At 38.9% G+C, this 20264-nt stretch overlaps 1 protein-coding gene across 3 annotated transcripts in view; it reads right to left on the bottom strand.

Moving 5' to 3' along the window:
• Nucleotides 1–10383: 10383 nt before the first annotated feature.
• LOC119723116 (tetratricopeptide repeat protein 39B-like) overlaps nt 10384–20264 on the bottom strand; it is a 31397-nt gene continuing 21516 nt past the window's right edge. For all 3 annotated transcript variants that reach the window (XM_038193655.1, XM_038193656.1, XM_038193654.1), the window contains 8 exons: nt 19218–19326; nt 18433–18560; nt 17025–17186; nt 15399–15605; nt 14416–14527; nt 13771–13888; nt 12727–12843; nt 10384–11939 (listed from right to left, as the gene is read on the bottom strand). In XM_038193655.1, coding sequence (XP_038049583.1) covers nt 11726–11939; nt 12727–12843; nt 13771–13888; nt 14416–14527; nt 15399–15605; nt 17025–17186; nt 18433–18560; nt 19218–19326 — 1167 coding nt within the window. In that variant the 3' untranslated portion in view covers nt 10384–11725. The remainder of the gene's footprint in view (nt 11940–12726; nt 12844–13770; nt 13889–14415; nt 14528–15398; nt 15606–17024; nt 17187–18432; nt 18561–19217; nt 19327–20264) is intronic.

Below are 20264 nucleotides of genomic sequence, written 5' to 3'. Positions count from 1 at the left end.
CAGAAAGATTCTGCGCTAAGCCTGTAAGCACAGAATCCTTACTTGCGGGATGTACGCATGCGCAGAAGCCAAAACTCCTTGTTAAGCCGTGAAATAACGCTTACCGTAAGCACAGAATTTTCTGCTACAGTAAGCAAGGATCTTTCACTAACAGTAAGCAGGGCCATATGAAATTGGGCCCAGGTTTCGTGTACCTGGAAATATTCTGTGCTGGTTTTGTGTCGGCATGGTTGAAATAAATGTCCGCAGACTTTCTTATTTCGTCGGGTGCTACCAGAAACTTGCTTTTGAAATAGAATGCCAGTACTACAATCTTCAGGAAATTTTTGGCTTAAAAAAACCCCAGATTTTATCCTGTTAGCACCTGTACTAGATTGTATTACATTGTATTACGTTGTATTACATTGTATTACATTGTATTTCATTGTATTACATTGTAATACATTGTATTTATTCCCTGATGAGTCCATAAAACCGTAGTGTGCTGGGGTGGTTTGGGGCAGTACAGGGAGTAACAGGCAGGGCAGATTTGGGGCAGTACAGGGAGTAACAGGCAGGGCAGTTTGTGGCGGTACAGGGAGTAACAGGCAGGGCAGATTTGGGGCAGTACAGGGAGTAACAGGCAAGGCAGATTTGGGGCAGTACAGGGAGTAACAGGCAGGACAGTTTGGGGCAGTGCAGGGAGTAACAGGAAGTACAGGGAGTAACAGGCAGGGCAGTTTGGGGCAGTACAAGGAGTAACAGGCAGGGCAGGTCTGGGGCAGGTACAGGGAGTAACGGGCAGGGTGGTTTGGGGCGGTTCATGGAGAAATGGTTTTTAAGTACGAGGGCAAAATTTTGAGTTAGACGAAAGGCTGGCATAGTGGCAAATTGTTTCAGGGCATTACATTTATTTGTTTGTTGTGGGTGAACGAATGCGTTTTTATCGGATCATGTTTAGTGACTAGGGCTAGGCTAATATCAAAAATGACTTAAAGTCGCTTAATGTCATCAGGTTTGTGAAAAAACAAATATTGTGACACTTTCTAGAGTTTTTGGTGACATTTGAGGTGTTGTTTTATTCCTGAATGGTATTCATATTGCATTGAATACCAAGATATGTTTCACAATGATATGAAAAGTGGTCAAACCAAAACAAAAATATATGAGAAATACGAGTGATGTTTTATTATATAAATATGAACATTCATTGCCACTTGCTAACTGCAGTGCTAGTGGAATATGCACGTTGGCAAAAAAAATATTTAAAAAAAGAAATTAGCCGTAAACAAATACCTTTTTCTGATGTGGAAAAGCCAAATTTAAAGATATCACTATTGAAATTTATTTTGTAATGAAATGCTTAGCACAATAACTCGAAAACTGCTTATAAATAACAACTCTGTAAATAAGTAACCAAAAAAATAGGTTGTTTCAACTTGTTAATTAATATTTGTTCTTGTTTTTTTTTTTTTTTTAAGGTGTAGATATTTTTCCATAAAACTCCAAGCCACATAAGGCTTTAAATCTTTGTATAAAAACCAAATTATTAGTGAAGTGTTTACCTTAATAAAAAGATAAGGACAAAAATGCAAATGCACAAATATGAATATATATTTTTTTCGGGTGTTCATCAGTAAACATTTACTGATTCAAGTATTTTGGCAAAAAAAAGATCGATATTATCAGTGCATATTTGAATGTAGTCGAATACTTTAAATAATTTGTTTGTTTGTTTTATATGGACGTAAGTTTTGACAAAAATCTTGAAAGTTAGTTGAATACATTTTGTGGAATGTATCCAACACCCGATCCATGCTAAAAAAAAAACATTCTTTATTTAGAATTATGCATAAGAATAGATTTTTTTAAAGAAAAAGAAAATGTGCCAGTTGGAGTTCTTTAAAAGAACGAACAAGTGGTTCCATTTTTTTTGGTCGGAACGGTGCTTCCAGGGAAAAGGTTTTTAAAAACAAGGGATAGGTTTGGTTTTTCCTATATCTTAGGACGTGCTTCAAATTCTCTTCTGTGTTTTATTTGTCTGTCCTGCGGGTAATGTCTTCACAGTCATTAACAAAAAAAGGAAAAATTTGACCCTGTGTTTCATGCCAAGTTTAGGAAATGGTTTTTTGATAGCAATTTGGGAATTTTTATTGAAAGTCTTAGAACTTTTCTGTACAGAAGACTTTGCAAACGTTGTCTGAAAGTGGCTTCTGACATTGTTCCTTTATACCTTAAAACTTGGTAGATACTGTTACCTCAATGTGTGGGAAAAGAGCTTTTTGGGGAGTGGACGAGTTTGCTTGCTTGGGCAACTATGTTCTTTTAAATCTTGTAGGGCTGTCCAGACTATACAGAATAGTCCAGTATTTGATCACCGACCGAATATTTGAATTCGTCGAGTGCCTGGAAGAAGGTCGTATGGGCGAAAAATGGGTCAAAATGTCAAATTCAGATTTTTCGGGTAATCGATAAAGCTTGGAAATATCTTTCATTTGATATACATATTGTCTCAAGGGGCTACGTCATTCTGACGTAATTAACAGAAAACAAAAGACGGAAGGAGATTTTTCATTATTTGTGCCCGGCAAAAGGTCGTAAGCGTGTAATTCTAATGTAACAAAAAATGTTCGAAGCGCGCTAACGTCCCACTCAGGTGGGTACGCAAAGCCAATTTTGTTCCCTGCAAAAGGACGTAAGGATTTAACATGTCGCTTAAGCGTACGTTTAAGGCTGAGGAAGTTCCCGGTGCGAGGTTGTTAGCATAAAAATTGAAATAATTAAGTAATCATTTGACATAAAAATGCACACTTTTATTTTAGTTATAAATGAATTTCGTCAGTCAAAATTTCAACCTTATGCGATAAACCTTTTGACTCGATTATCTCCAAAAGGGCTTTTTGCGCACCTGGGCTGCTTACGACCTTTTCCGTGTCACATGACGAATTGCTTTTTACCAGTTCGAAAATTCGGGGGGAAAAATACAATGAACATACACACACGACTGTGATGTTATTTTATCGTAAGGTTGTGGCGCTTTATTGTCAGCTGCCACTTTTTTGTCGACTGTAACTTTTTGGTCGGCGCTGGTTCATTGTTTACATCCATTTAGCAGGGTAAGACCCTTTTACTGTTATGAAATCTCACTGAAAAACACTGCAGCGCCCCATATCGATCGCCGCACGCAAATGTTAATCGGCACACTCTTCGCGCAACTTTTTACCGGTACATCACGCAGTTGCAGCTGTCAGTTTCGAATATTCGGTCCAGTGCAGTGTCGAGTAATCGAATACCAAATTATTCTGAAATGGACAGCCCTAAAATCTTGGTTTGAAGTGGTTTGGGTTTACTGTTGGCGTTAAGCTCCGTGCATAAATGCACACTCGAAAGTGAAAACAAATTAAGCCTATGTTACTGGTAATACATTTGAATTCCATGTTACATATGCATTCAAAAGTGTTAAGCTTATTATGCAAAGACGCTACGGGTTTGTTTGCCTTCACTTGAAATTTTGATACGTGCACTGCATGTCACACTCACACAGCGCGTCCCAAAATACCCGCAACTATTTTTTTTTGCGAGGCTCTAGCGTCGGCGCGGAAACACGTACCGCCATTATTATTATACCATTTTAAAGCTTGGAATCTGAACTTTATCCCTGGTAAGTATTGGTTTGATATTTAAAAGAGTTTTAAAATTATTCGTGTTCAAATTAAAGCATGTTGAAAACAACCGATTTCAAGGAAAATTGAAGATGCGGTACATCAGATGCAAACTCGAGCCAACAAGCTGTTGAAGTAACGAAAAAGACCAGTTGATTGATGTTAAAAACACATGGAACTTGAAACGAAGAACAATGTTGTGAATTTATTTAAGTTGTAGTCTACGTGGATCGAACAGAAAAGGAAACATAAAAGAAGTAAAGGCCACGAGATTGTCACATCATGAACATTAAGCATTTCCACATCAGAAAAATGTGCATGATTGATTTTCCTTGAAATCGGTTGAGTTTTTTACATGCCTTTATTTGAACACGAATAAGTTCAAACCCCTTTTGAAAATCAAACCGACACTTACCAGGGATAAAGTTAAGATTCCAAGCTTTAAAATGATATAAAAATAATGGCGGTACAGGTTTCTGCGGCGACACTAGAGCCTCGTAAAAAAATGTTGCAGGTATTTTGGGACGCGCTGTAGTGTATTTCATTGGCCCTTTCTGGGAAGGCTAAATAGCGCCATTTGTTGGTCGTGCACAGACTCTATTGCAATGTTTAATGTCCATTACTCCATTCCCAAATCACTCATTAAACCAGCTTCCAACCTACTTTTAGGCCAAGAAAAAAAAATGTTGCGTTTCCTATTACATTGAAAACAAATATAGGCTGGGTGGGTGAAATATTCTTTCTTTGCATGCATTCGTAATGGTAAACATGTCAATCAACTGTTCATTCTCAGCATTTGCTGCACTGTGTTATGGAGTACCGAAGTGAATACATCACGCGCACAAAATGTGTGTCAAAAGCATTAGCGCATGTTTCGGACTGTGAACCAACATGCGCGCGTACTCCATTCGTTTGAACTACAGTACACTTCGGTACTCCATAGGCTTCGCTCACAGCGTGGCAAAACTGCACTGCAGACCAACTTATAAAAAATATGAAAAAAAAAATTCAAAAATGAAGGACAATGTCTAGGGTTGGGGTAGCACAGCATTTTTATTTCCCAATACAAATTTTTGTTTTCGGTCCTACAGGCTTTTCTAGGTTGGTTGGGCTAACAGGAAACGTGTATTTTTTCTTGGACCACACTTTCTCTGACTTCAAACAATTATGTATATTATATATTTTTTAGTGGGCAAATATTACGTGAAAGATTTCTTTATAGTGAACAATTGTGAAGGCACCTTTTTTTTTTTAATATATAAATATATAAATATCCATGCCTACTTCCGAATAAACAACGGTTGAAAAAAATTACTTTAAAAAAAATATTGAAAAAGATGTGTTTTATACATAGGCCATTCCTTAAAATGGAGTGTTTCCCGAAAAGGCATTCGTGCAAAATGCATTATTCAAAAACCAACCCAGGTATGTGTTGTATTATAAATATAAAATAAAAAAATGCTGTGTAATTAAGAATGTAAAATAAAACAAAAATAAACATATATTGTTATTTTTTTGACTAGTAAACTAAAATGTGACATTTACCTTTTGTGACATTTACCTTTTTTTGGTGTAAATGTTTTTTGTTTTTTTTCATTCGGTCTTTTTTTAGAAAGGACCCCAAATGGTGCGGATTGTTCGTTATATAAAAATAGGTTGTAACCATGGCAACATGGCCTACTTTAATGAATACTTCTGAGAAATACTGCGGTTAATCTGAAATATAATTGGACGGAAAAAAAATGCGGGCAAATCCTGAATGACGCTCGATGACATTCGTGGGGAGAAAAATTCTCTCGCTTAGTAACAGAATTAAATGTTACGTGGGATATTTGCACCTTGATGCTTCAGACAAAAAGTATGTCCATAAAACGCCCACATTTTTCTTGAATGTCAAGACTGTTTTCCAGTGTTCGAATGGATTTGGCCGTAATTTTGAAATTTTTGTGACGAGTACAAAAAGTATATCAACCCATCCCATTTGTTAAATATTTTTTTTGTAAATTGAAAGTGGATAACTACGTCCAATGATTATTCTTTGTATTAATAGTCCCCGTGGTGTTTCCATGACAACCATACCGTACATGTAGATATGTATCTGTGTTCATGCATGGCGTGTGACCCATCATAGCATCCGATGTAAAAAAAAAAAAAAATTACTAAAAAAAAAAAGAAGAAATCCGGATTAAAAGAGACAACCAATTAAAACTTAAATTAGTGTTTCGTGGCTTTATTTACTGCTGTCTTTGTTTTTAAAAAAGGTAATTTTGGCTGTTTTTCCCAGCCCAGTGTACATGTAATAACACCCCTCTTTTTATTTATAAAAATTGTTCACCAATGACAAAGAGTACCGTATTTTGCATAACTTGAGAAAAGACTGCTCAAATTGAAATCAAATTTGAGTTGAAGATTGGTCTCAGCATCTCAAATTAATGTATTAGAGGGTGAAAGGTCAAAGGTTATGGCCAAGTGTCACATGACCTGTTACATTTGGTGATATGTTATGATATTAACACCCATTAAAGTCATACGTTGTGTGCTTGTTAACTTTTGAAATACTTGATATATTTCAATTTTAAATTTAATTCATAATGTTCTCAATCACCTAAAGACGCCTATAAAATTTGATTTTAAAAGGTTAGTAGTTAAGGTCGCAAACAAGACGTCGGTATATAATATGGAATTAAGGATTATATGACAATCTTTCTTTTTTTGGCACCTAAAACTTGGCTCACATATATAAAGAACTTTTGCCATATTTGGAATGAAAATTATTGGAGGTATAGAAAATACACACAAGAATAATTATAAACTTAGACAAAGGCTCTCAGACGGACATTTATGAATTGTTTTAATATAAAAATCCAGCTTATGATACAAATCTACTGCCACAAAGTAAGGTTGTTTTGAGCTCTAGTAGTTGAACCGTGACTCACGACATTTGGAAATTTTTAAATTATATCAACTGAAAATATTTTCATATTTCAAATAAATATTCCCCACTATTGCAGCAATCACAATGTGTCAAAATTGCATTCCTGAGACTCATATCCATTCATTGATAAAATTATTATAATATCTATTTAATATACATAGTTTACACAGATTTATCCTGTAGCCAATTCTGGACAAATTTTAACTGATATAGGGGTTAAATTTTATGCAGCCACTAAGAGAAGGCATGTTACATAATAGTTGTGTTCAAAGGATAATGGCTGGACACCAATCAAAAACAATAATTAATACACCATGCAATTTAGCTGGTAACCATTTTAGGCTGGTGCCAATGATGATAGGTCATGAATTATCTACCCTATGAATTCAATGTGATGATTTTTGTAAAGGGAACCAGACCAAAAAAATACAAAATCTGGGAACCAAAACCTTCTGAGTGTTTTCTCCACACTTTCATGGGTTTTTTTTGTGGAACTGGGGACTTTTCAAGAACAACAAAATTCAGCACTGGGACAGCGGACTTGGCCGGAATGCAGGTGAACATTGGAAAAGGCAAGTTACCTTTCTTTATAAATGTAAATGATAAACTTAATTCACCCCTTTGACTTACATTGTGTTTATGCTCCTTATTTACATAACAAGCGCACATTTGTCATGTTTGTAGAAAAGTGTATTGAACAATTTACAGTGGAGGGATCCTGCGTTATTCGATATATTAAAATGAAAATCTTTTTAAAAAATTCAAAAACGCAATATCCAACAAAGACCCATTGACACAAGAACCACCTAAGGCGAACTTAAATTAACCAACTTCACTACGAGCTCGACGCCCAAAATATTGGAGCCTGGTAAAATAATGTACGCTGTGGCTATCATTACGGCAGCCGTAACGCGCGACTTTCAACTGCTATCATTACGGAGCCGTCTGGTTCCCTGTCTTTGACTTTTGGAACCAGACTATCAACCAAATGGTTCTCGGACTTTGCTTCTTTTTTAAAATAAATCCTACAAAACCACTGATTTCAAAGAAGAAAATGAAATCTACTTAAATAAAAAGAACAATTTGATTAAAAACGTGAAAATTAAGAAATCTATTCAAAAAAGAAATTAAAGAAAAATTATTGAGTAGCACGGCAGGGGTTCGAACCAGGGTCCCAGCTCATTGAGCTAACGTCGGTACCAATCGAGCTACCGAAGCGCCCTCGTTGGATGGGCAGTTCTAAATTTGATATACGTTCGCATGGTGTTTTTACAATGCCATAACAACAGTATTTAAAAATTGCGTTACGGCTGTCGTAACGATAGCCACTATCAATAATGTATTTTGTGTTGTGCTGCCCACCAAATACGCATTTACATTGGTATGAAACAAAAAACCTCCATTAGACACTGACCCCTTTTTCAAATTTCTTTATTTTTGTTGTACCGTTTGCCCATGTCTTTATATCATTAAGTACAAAAATAATTGATTTGGATATGAACTTCATGTTATGGAAGAACTAATTCTATAGGTCTAAGCAAGTGCACGCTATGAAGTTGACTCAACTAAAGCATGGACTTTCCCTTATTACCACACATGATACATATTTATGAGCTAAACTCAAAGTTTCTTTGGTCAACACGTAATTTGACTACCTCCCTTTGTTTCGCGTCAGGAGGTAGTCAAATTAGCCAGCACCTCAGGGGCAAAAGTGTAGTTTAGGGCAAAAGTGTAGTTTAGGGCAAAAGTGTAGTTTTAGGACACCTCTTATTTTTTGTACCTAGTTCTGTTCCAAGATGATTTCTGCAAATGACGGTCAATTTCATAATGACTTTTATAAAGCCTCCAACAGTTTGTACAAATTAAGATTAACTCTTTTTGATCAGTATTTGGAAGAAAATGCGACTGTTGTAACTGTTTTAGCAGTTGGAGACGTGTATGAGTCACGTCATCACAGTCTGCTCATTCTTAAGTGGAATAGGGTCCTTACGTGTAACTACACGTTTACCCACCTCAGAACCGCTAATTTTGTTCTACCGGTACTTCCCCTCAAATTCAAGTTATTTTCCAAATTTCCAAGAACACTCAAATATCAGGTGGTATAAACCTTTATCATGCTGCCACCATTTCAGTCATGTTCCCTGTATCCAGTAACAGCAATGAATGATAATGTTTTTTGTGCAAAGAGGAACCAGACTATTTTTCCTTCCAGCCTCGCTTTGGTTATGTTGGTTTGAATGGGAACAAATGAAGATGGCCCCAACATGATAATGGTCTATGGGGCAGTGCGACACTACGGCAGCCGATGTAAACATCTTTTTCGTTAGCATGTGCGTTTTCATTGGTTGCCATGTGTTACCATTCAGCACTCCAGACCCAAGAACCATTCAGTTGTATGTAAATGGGTCTGGGAACAAGATCAGGAGATTTAAAAGTTCCTGGATGTCTGCATGAACCTATAGAAGGAATTAACCCTAAGCGCGAAGGCTGTGCTGACTGAGTTCTTTGAATGAGTAGGAACAAAAGCATTTGTAATTTCCAAGGACATTTTGAGAATTTGGAGTCTCAAAAATTTCTTCTGAAAAGTACATGGAAACTAGACATATTGAAATGCTGACTTAATTTTCCTGTATTGGTAACCAGGTCCGTGTGATACCAAACCAAAAAAGAAAGTTGTAAATAGCCTTAACCAGTTCGCATCGGGATTATTTTGACAAGAACGGAACGAGGCGCGGGATTATTTTTCACTCGACCTCAATGCCAGGCGGGTTGAAGCCATCACCCTCGGGGAAGCACACTCATATTTCCCCTCGCTGTGAGCGGGTCGCTGACAAATTTTTCCTGCCTAGCTCCCTGCGCGCGTGTTTATCTGTCATCTTTTCCGAATACTGCAAAATCTTTGCATGTATACACGTCATCCGGCGCGAACTGGTTAAACAACAAAATAACATGCTAAGTTGTCCAAAAAAGTTAGTCCCTTTTTTGGGGGGGTCCTATTTTGCAAATACTTTCTATCTAACTTTTTGTCTAAGCACTTATCAGACTGCATTGTTTTGTTTCACAAGCTCAATTCCAACTTCACCATCTTTCATCATTTCAGTAAACTAGCACAAATAATGCCCATATAAAAAAATGTAAGAAACCAAAACAATAATACTACAACTGAAACACTGATAACTATACAATTGAAAACAATAATATTACAATTAATTTTAATGAAGAATTTTTAACAAAAGGATAAAAACTAAGGTGTAAATCGATGCATTGATATTAAAAATTGCCTTTGGATCCCTTGCAGAAATTGAACTTAAAGGTATTGCGCCTCCCATATTTACTGGCTCCGCCCATCAAACACAGTTTGTGTTTTACAAGAGACTGATTAGGCCAAAAAAAAAATTAAGTCGGTCTCTGGTCAGCGCGCGCGTCGATTTTAATCATGCGCGTCGATCTTTTTTTTTTTCCAAAATGTTCCGCGGTAGCTCCAACAGCGCCCTCTATTTCCGCACCTCCTCAAATTTTTTTACCAAAGAGCACCAAGGAATGGGAAATTGTACCAAGGCAAATGATCGAAAGCACCAAGGCAAATTATGGAGGACACCAATGTACATGAGGACACCAAAAAAGCAAAATAGTACCCCACCTTGTCTGTACAATCCAAGCTTGAAGAAAAAAAAAAAAGCTAAAAAAAAAAAAAAAGCCGCGTGGCCGCGTCAATTCCGGAACTTTGGTCTGACCAGAGACTGAATATTTTTTTTTTTTGGCCTTATATTCATTTTTTTTATTGCACGGCATAAACTTAAATTGGTACTAAAATGTGATCCAAAAAACCCACCCCAAAAAGTTGAAATTGGAATCACATTAAATTGCACACTACAGCTTAAAACAATGTTTTTAACAAAAGTCTACAAAAAGGAAGAATGAAAACACTTCAAAAACTGTTTGACAACAAGTTAAAAGAAACGCACACTACTCTATCTAAATAAACGTGTCACGGCAACATTTCCTTAAACACAATTCATAAATACCTAAGACAGTTTACCCATTCCTATTGGTCGTCATGTGGCCAGTTTTAGACGGTTTCTTAACACTTTTCCAGTGTCACATGAAATTTGGACTCCTATGAAACTCAGTGCCTTTTACCCTTTTGTTGGTTGAATGTTCACAATCCTCACGTAGGCATGCGCAATACTACCGGTGAGTCAGTATTTCATAGTCCTAAATTCACAATACACTGGCACAGCTGCATTCTGGCCCACATCGCGCAGTACGCGTGCAACAATCTCCATATAAGGAGTTGTTTACGACTTCGCGAGAGGGACATACCACAATATAGCTAGAAGGGTGTTTAAAAAAAACATGAGGTAAAATTGTTGAACAAAATCATTGGAAATTTAAATTTTTTGACTTGTTTTGACTTTTTGACCGAAAAACTTAGATTTTTTTTTAACGAAAAAGCCTTTGGCTCAGTTAATTATCAGCATCCCAGACTCCTAACGGTCTTAAACATAGTGTTTAAACCGGCCAAGCACACATTTATTCCCTTGTTTCTCATAAAATAAACCACAATTGCAAAACTAACTACTTTCTTTTTAAATTAACACTTGGTTGAACAAAAAATATAACTGGAGCGGGGTTTGAACCTCCAGATCGCCGTTCCGGTGCTCTACCAACTGAGCTATCCAGCCCTATGTTGACAGTTCCCCATTTTGTCACTGTTTTTGTTCATGGGACACTAATCTGAAGCCACAAACCTGTGGCGTAAAATTATTTCAAGTTAAATATCTGCATTGTCACTGAAAAGATATTCTGTACACATACATAATTTGTTTCTAACAATCGACCTTGTAAAAAATCCAATTTACACCAACCTTGTTTGGGCAAATCATGCCTTAGATATATTTCAATATACATATAAATTATCTTCCTTGGAAAACATTTCTCATTAACTTAAAAATGCAAGACGTCCCTTTCTTTATCAAATGACTTTTAATTCAAACCCATATGGGTTATCATTTTCATTGAAACCTTTTCAAGATTTGAGTTAGGACATCGGACACTTTGAGATTTTGAAAAGACTCGGGATGCATTTTTTGGCAAAAAGTCTTGAACCGTTTGGGTTAATATCGAGCAACCAGTCACATGACGGTTTTCAGCTCTGACTCGCGATTGCATCCTCTGTTGCCATGGCTACCGCTCCATCCTGTCCGTTCTCCCCCTCCATCAGTTCGTCGTCGAGGGAGTCTAGGTCTTGGGTCGTGGTGGTGTTGTTGTTGCCCGCGGCTTCCAGCTGTGCCCGGAGGTTGTTGATGGCCGAGTGGACCTTGAAATGGAGCTTGTTTTCCAACATGAACTTCTTCTTGCTTCTATGTTTCGTAAACCGTAAAAGAAGCATTTGAACACCGTTACGATTTCAATGAGAAGAGCAGTAACTCAGTAATTCAAGTCAATCACAAGTCCACCACTAGTCCATTCACAGTAAATCAGAATGATCTCGACCTAAGTTCACCATTTTTTTTTGTGGCAAATAGAGTTTATTGAGAAAAAAAACTGAGTGTTACATATGAATGGTTATTATGTGTCTTCCACAGCAATTTTGAAATTTTCAAATGAGTGGCTGTGCAGAGGAGTTATGCCATTTTCATTACAAATGGCTCATTTTGCAGTCTGCACACGGAATTGGTTTTGACTTTATTAAATGTGTCAATAACTTCAAGTGAGTCAGTCACCATGACTTGGTTTTTATTTGATGTTACACTGCTTCACATCAGTACGCGATTTCAATAAATTTGTTGAACCATGGAACCGTGGTCAGAGTGTTTTTTGGCGAGAGTTCTTTGCTAGCGCTTTTCTTCAAAATGGTACAATGAATATACATGAAACTTTCACCAACTGTGTCCAAAATACCAGCCTATAACATATCTCATCTGCACTTGTTTTGATAATTGCTACATATTTGTAATACTTTGTTTAATTTGGGTCCAGATCATTCTGACGCACCCTGTACATGGATCACGACACTGTGGTTACAATATTCAAATCATAAAACAGTGTGACAAAATTCATGTCCATCTCAATAACACTCTAGCAAACAAGATTTAGTGGATAAACCTCTTGGCTGTCGCTCCAGTGCGTACAATTTAGTGTGCCTACCTGGACTGTAGGAGGAATAGCTTGGCTTCCTCCAGTCGGCTGTGTTCCAAGTACAGAAGACCCAGCTCCATTGTTGCGTAGGGGACCAGATAGTTGTTGTACAAGATCTTACCCTCTCTACCAAAAAAAAAAATAGAAAACAAAAAATACACCTCAATTTCATTTCAATATTTCAGAAGTTTGTGTATGACCACCTAGTTTGACTTACTCTGATCGAACTCAAACTTGTCAACAAGGGTTGGACTAGTATAGACAAGTATTTTGGAGCAGCCGAGCGAGCTTGGTCGCATGGCTGGTTACCAATAGCTGCTCGCATCTCCATACACAGCAGGGAACTAGCCCCCGCTGCGATGCGTCACAGCTGCGATGCGTCCTGCGATTCATTTCACAAAACATGTCGCAAGTGGGACGCGTCGTAGGTGTATTTATAGCATAACTCAGTGACTGTTACATGTATTTTTCCAGCGTACAGTAAATAGTCCTCTAGCAAAGTTTTTAAAACGTAAAACAAACTGGCGGACATATGATGCAATTTTAAAGGAAAACAAGCTCGCGGTGGACTGTATAGCTACTTTGAAATTTCAACTGCAATTTTCAAGCCACAATCATAATTCCTTCCATGCATTTTCCATTTACATCTCCACACATTGTCTCAGTATTCTCATTTATGTAATTCGTATGGCATAAAAGGAAAGGATGCTTCCTATTTTGCGATGACCACTAGAGACGTCGTAACTTGTGATGTGTATTAAGCTGTTGTCAAGGAACTTACGACGCGTTCAACACATCGCAAGTTTTGTGAAACGGATCATATGACGCATTGCAAGTTGCGACGTGCTACGCGTTGCAACTCGAATTGAAACGCATTGCAGCGCTTCGTGAAATGGGGTGCAGGACAGAAGTTTTGTGACGATGATCAACCGTCATTCGATTTCAGATATTTGCACTTATTAAATGTTATCCCACAAGCTAAACAATGTTTTACATATTATACCGCTTGTCAACAAACAGTCAATGAGAAACATGTTCTGTGTGATGACTTACTGTTCCATGACTTCTTGGAAGCACATTTCTGCCTGTGACGGTCTCTTCAGCGATTTCAGGCACAGACCCTTGAGCAGCATGGCAAGGCCGTAGTCGTCAGAGTAACACACATCGGTGCCTAAATGCCAAAAGCCATAATGAACTTACGATATTAAAATTATATATACTTAGGCAGCTGGCCACATATTAGACAAGATGCAACGAAGACAGCTGACCACTTTAGACAGGTGGCCTCAATAAAGAGGTTGCCCCGTAACAAGGAGGAACATTTAACCGGTGACAACCACAACAGAAAAGTCTTAAATTGTCACAAATTAGACTCCACTAATACTACATAATGACACACAAGCAGAGGTCCACGTCATAAGCTGCTTATGTAAGCACATTCAATATACTCCTGTTAAGTCAAACTAGGCTAACTTGAAACAACTTGTTTATCTCGAAAGTTAACTTTATGAGCGTTAGCTGTATTTGAATAGCATAACAGGTTACCAGTCAAAATGCCATGCCATGTATGTTGCTTGAGACTGGTTCCCAGCAGACTTATGCTTAGCCACACACAAACAATTTCAGCAGTACTTTTAGTTTCAAAGTATTTTATAATTAAGATTTCTGCTCGCGCCCAAGAAATTGATTGTGACCTACCTTTTGTTTTATTAAGGTCTTTGATCGTTGCTTCGATGATGTTAACAATGGGAACCAGCAGTTCTTCTTTCTGGCCGATTATGACAAATCCGTTCCATGTATAAATCAATTCCTACAGACAGAGAAAAAAAACAAACAAATTATATCTCAATTACATTAGTACATAATGCGTGCACTATGGTTCTTATCTTTAACTCTAACCCCCTAGGCCCTTTTTGCTAGGAACCATCCTCAATGCTCCAAAATTTTGCAACAGCGCCTAAAAATACTTCAAAATCGTCAGACAGTCCTGCCTCAAAATGCATTCATCGTCAGTTCTCCAAAATCCTCCTCATCCCAAAATTTTGCACTCATCATGATCAAATGAAGGATAACCAACGCCTCAATCCTTCAAAATCATCAAACAGTCCTGCCTCAAAATGCATTCATCCTCCATCCTCCAAAATCCTCCTCATCTTCAAACACCGTTCATCCTCAATCCTCCACAATCATCATGTGCTAAAACGCCTTTCATCCTCAATCCTCCAAAATCCTTGTGTTTCTCAAACACCATTCATCCTCAATCCTCAAAAATCCTCCAAAACCGCAATGAGGATTTTGGAGGATTGAGGTGGGTTAGGGTTAACCCTTACTCTCTGAGGGTAGTTTACTGCATGTCAGTTGGTTATGCCAATGCCCTCCAGCTGCAGTTTATTGGCAGATAGTTTGTCTTAACAGTGAAGGCTCCAATTGGCAGGAGTTGGAGGCCCTGGAGGGTGCCTGATACTGACCAGCTGGGGGCACTCACTTTGTTATCAGAGGACTCTCATTGTTCTCTGTGGCATGTATTGGAGTGCCTGTCCAGTTACCCTTGAAATGACATGGCAGATATTGGAGGGCCGTGCAAAAAACATATGCCATTTTCTTAAGGCACATAATGGCATGCGTTGGAGGGTCCAGTTGGGTAAGGGTTAATCCCAAGAATTATACATTCTTTGACTCACCAAGCCAGCGAGGGTGTTCTTTATCCCGTGCTCCAGAAACTTCTTGCACTTCTGAACAGCGAACTTCTCAAACGGGATGGACTTGCCCGCCACCCGCTGCTTGAAGTCTGGCACCTTGCGGAACATGGCATTCAAATTCTTCTTGGTCTGTTCAGTCTGGTCCGGGCACATGGACATGAAGCAGGCTTGCTGGTAGTAGTACGTGGCCTAATTACAGGGAACAAAAGTTTTGGATCTAATGTACAGCGTGTGTCAATAAAAACGCAGGATTAGAAACAAAAATATTAAGAATATAAACCACCCCTATTCATCATAATGTTAACCCTCTTTTCAAAGTACCTTTCCTTCTCTTCACTATGCTTTTTATCCCATCTCATTTGGACAATCCTGTCCAGAGATAGAGTACATTGAAGAAGGGTTATAAATTCCAAGCTGGTCTGATTTGTGAAATCACACATACCTAATGAAAGGTTTGAATTCAGTACAGGTGAAAGTATTTGTGGATCACAAAGAAGGACATGTGTGGCAGGATTAGGCTTACATAATCCTTTAGTCCACAATCAATGTTATTTGATATGTCAGAGACGACATTCATGATGCTTTGAAACAATGATAGTCCAGTTATTAAATTTAAGTGATACTTATCATCAGTTGTTTCAAAGAAAGTTTTGTTCTGGTTTAATTGTCTTCAATGCATACCTGCATTGTACATAACTGGTCCTTGTGTTAAGGTCATTGAATCAGACCAACCCGCTTCAGAAGGGCTTCACAAAACTTGTCATAACTTTTGAACCAAAAGTCCATATTCCACCAAACAAAAATCTTGTCAAAGATGAAATTATGGACAATCAAATCCTTATCAAATTAGGCACACCAGTAGCATAATTTTCTCAGAAAAAAAATCGCTTTGAATCCTGCGTTTTTATTGACACACGCTGTAGAACGCCATGGTCCAGTGGTTACGGCGTTTGACTCGTGTATAAAGGTGTGTGGGTTCAAACCGTACCGGGAACATGGTGTTTGTGCCCTTGGGTAAGACACTTAACTACAATTGCCTCTCTCTACCCAGGAGTATAAATGGGTACCTGTGAGGGTCGAGGACCGATTGAGCGCTGATATCGGCTGCCGCGTGGTCTCATGGCCTGATGAACGGGGCAATAATTGTAAAGCGCTTTGAGATCGTTGATACGATGGAAAGCGCTATATAAGCACAATTACTATTATGTCTGTCTGGGGTTTTTTTGATGTGAAACTTCATGCAATTCTGGATAACAAGACTAAACAAGTCGAGAAATGCTGGTCCCAGAGTGCACAACATTCTATTCAATTGAATTCAGAATGGCTGTTCAATGGAAGTCTTGTCATGCATCTGATCTACACAATGGCCGGATCTAGCCCATTCATGGACATTACGGGGTATCCTATATGATAGCACTGCCCGGCACTCTTCATCATGCTGCAATCAGTCTCAATCACAAGGGACAGTCAGTCAACAAGCCAGTCGGGGAGTCAGTCAGTCGGGAGCCGGGGAGATAGTCAGTCGGGGAGTCGGGGAGTCAGTCAGTCAGTCAGTTCCTCCCTCCCCTAGGAATCATGTTGCGACTCCCACTGAGCGTGCTCACTGACCTTTGACCAGCGGCTCTCCTTGCAGAGTTTGTCGGCATACTTGCAGGCCATGAGCCAGTCTAAGTGGAAGGCGTGGCACCACATGAGCTCCCAGTAGCAGATGTGATGGAACTGCCGCCACTGCTGCTGAGAAGCTATGCACTCTGTGAACTTGTCGATGGCCTGAATACGGGAAAGAAAAGTCGAATTTTTTTTGTGACCAATTATAATAATACATGTACTATTATTAACAATAATAACGTAGTGCTTGTATAGTGGAATCCAGCGACCAGAATGAGATGCTTTTACTGCAGTGATGTCAGTGATGTCATGTACTCTCATGTACTGAGAGTACAGTTTCGAATAGTTTTCAAATTACTTTTGCTTGTTTTCATTGCTTACATGGTTCTGCCCCTGGATATAATTCTGATTTGCTCATTTCTTACAACCCTGCTAGGTACCTCAGGTCTGCAAATTCGTCCCTGCTTGTTGTGCCTAAAACTATTAAGTCTTGGGGGGACCGTTCATTTTCTCATGCTGGACCTATGTTATGGAACAAACTTCCTCAAAATATTCGTGATAGTGCTACTTCCCATGAGTTTAAATGTGCTCTGAAGACCCACCTATTCCAAACAGCATTTCATTAATCATCCAGTTTGATTTCACTCTCATATGTACTGTTTCATATTCATGTATTTTCATTTGTGCGTACTTTTGTTTCCTGCTGTTTTTGCTGTTCATGTTTATTTGTTTGTTTCTCTGCGCCTTGAGCATCTAATCAAGATGGATTTGGCGCATTATAAATGCTCTTTATTATGTTCACAAGCATGCTACACGGGTTCTTAAAGACAAGGCAAGCGCGAATTTTGGCATTCCCATTGGTCGAAGAAGCCCAGAGTGCGGATTTGTATATACATTGTAGCTTTATGCCGATGTCTGAAAGCTCGTCACCGTTATCATCTGTGTTCTTCACGCCATGAGATGAATTTTCTACAGTAGTATTTTCTATCATCGCAGACCCATTTACAATCCTGGGTGGAGAGAGGGGCTTGCAGTAAAGTGTCTTGCCTGAGAACACCATGATCCCTGTCAGGATTCAAACCCACGTACTGCATCACACATGAGTTGGGCAACATAACCTCAGGACCACAAACTACATGTAGAATCATGGTTATCACACGAGCAAGTACATGAAAGGTTACTCCCCAAAACATGCCAGACATTCCAAACTGGAAAGTGGCAGGTATATAAGGGTGAAGTGGCTTGCCCATGGACACAGAAACAAAATAGCCAGCAGCAAGATTCGAACCTCTGACCTCTTTATCATGAGCCACAAATCCTAACTACTAGGCCAAACTCCCCTACACAGTATTGAAAGTCCTAACCTTCCAACTAGATCTTATCTTGTAAATAGATTTGTGTAACTCACTGATGATAAGTTGCCTGTAATCTCCTCAATCCGGCCATCAAAGTACTGGAATATGACCCCCGTCGGGTACTTCTTGAGACACGGGGCCAAGACCTCCTTGGAATGTTCAACATCGCCATCCGCCGTGCCTGTGAATTAATAAAACGGGAAAACTTGAAGCAATTTTTTTTCTATCAATATGAAGGGGAGAATCACAGTCAGAACAAGGGTCCAATCAGAGGGAACATGGTCTCAAACTTGTCACACAAAGCTTATTGGATATGTGAAGTGGTGTGTCAAAATAGTCCCAAAAACTTCATGACGGCACAAGTCTTTATAGAGAACTCTAGAGCCATGTGACCCAGCCTACATCCGGGTACCGGAAAGTCAGCGTCGCCATTGTAGTAGGCAAAAATTATATAGGGCCGTGCACATTTGGTAGTAGGCAAACCATCAAAGCTGTGATGGATGGCAAAAACTGTGAGAAAAACGTGGAGCCAACACCCAGTGCTGGGCCGGCACAATTATGACAACCGTACACAGCACAGGTAGTGACAATTACGCCATTTGATAAAGCATTTGCGGTTATTTTAAGCGAAAATACACCCTACTGTCTAGTTTACAACGCACGACGTGGTAACTAACTAAACGCTTGCCTACTGCAATGGTGGCAATCACAGGGAAACTGGATTGTCACGTGGTAATTTTGATGTCATACGATCGGAACCTGTTTCATGTTGGGTCATGTGATGTAGTTAGCTGCACATTACCATAAAAACCAAAGATTGTTACTAGACTGGCCTTACCGAATGTATATGTTGCCACTGTGTGGAAACAGATGAGCACCGAGGCGCACAGTGGAGCTCTGAGGCTGGCCAGCTTGCTGCCTGAATCTAACTCAGAAAGACCATGGTCCTGGGAATGAGAAAACAGTAATAATAGGATTATTGGGTTTTGAACTTTACCAAAGTAACTAAATAAGCACTGTATACTCTAGAGTTGTCTGAGGATTTGCAAGAAAAACAATTCACAACCTTGCTCGGGTGGGACTCGAACCCCTTGCTTACTGGTGCAGATGTCTTTAAGGTATAGTACATCATTTGTCATTTTGTGCATTTTTTTCATTTGAAGCAACAAAAGTGCTCAAAATCTAAAGAAGGGTGCTGAAGAACTAACCGGATGAACTTTCAGCTCTGTGAATGCTGTAAATTCTGAGAAAACAATATTCTAGGATCTCGATTTCAATTCAAAAGTTACTGAGTCATGTTTTGAATAGCGCCCGAAATCAGCGTCCAGGACACATTCTCATTCAGTTGATTGGTAACCCGTGCGACAGTCTACTACGCATGCGTATTTACCCTGTGCGTGAATCCTCGCGCGCACACTTGGTTAACAGCTAAAATAACGTGATGGTGAATTGACCAGTGAGAGTTCGGCTCTCGATCATGAATATGTATGAGGTATAGTAAAACTAATTAATTCAGTTTAGGGAGACGGGATTCTCTTTTTTACTTCCTCAGGTCAACAAGTAAAATACCCTATATATTACACACAAAAAAATGACATCATGAAATTAAATCACTGCTGACATCTCCTACATAGTTTAAAATTGTATCTAACATTCTATCATTTTGACTTTCATGATACGGTTCAAAGGCTTTTGTAAAATCCGAACGTTCAAACAGCCCCCAAGGTAGTCTAGGGGCTAGACGTTGTTATTGTCTGATATGCGATAACCCGCCGCTGCGATAACCCGCCGCCGGGATAACTGGCCGCCGGGAGAGGGCGCTATCACGACCAACCAATATCACCCACGAACTAGTCAGAACAATGTCTAGGACATTTCCTAAAAT

Source organism: Patiria miniata, unplaced genomic scaffold, assembly GCF_015706575.1.
Source record: "Patiria miniata isolate m_02_andy unplaced genomic scaffold, ASM1570657v1 HiC_scaffold_16, whole genome shotgun sequence".
Classification (NCBI taxonomy): Eukaryota; Metazoa; Echinodermata; class Asteroidea; order Valvatida; family Asterinidae; genus Patiria; species Patiria miniata.
This window is presented reverse-complemented; position numbering and strand designations above follow the sequence as displayed.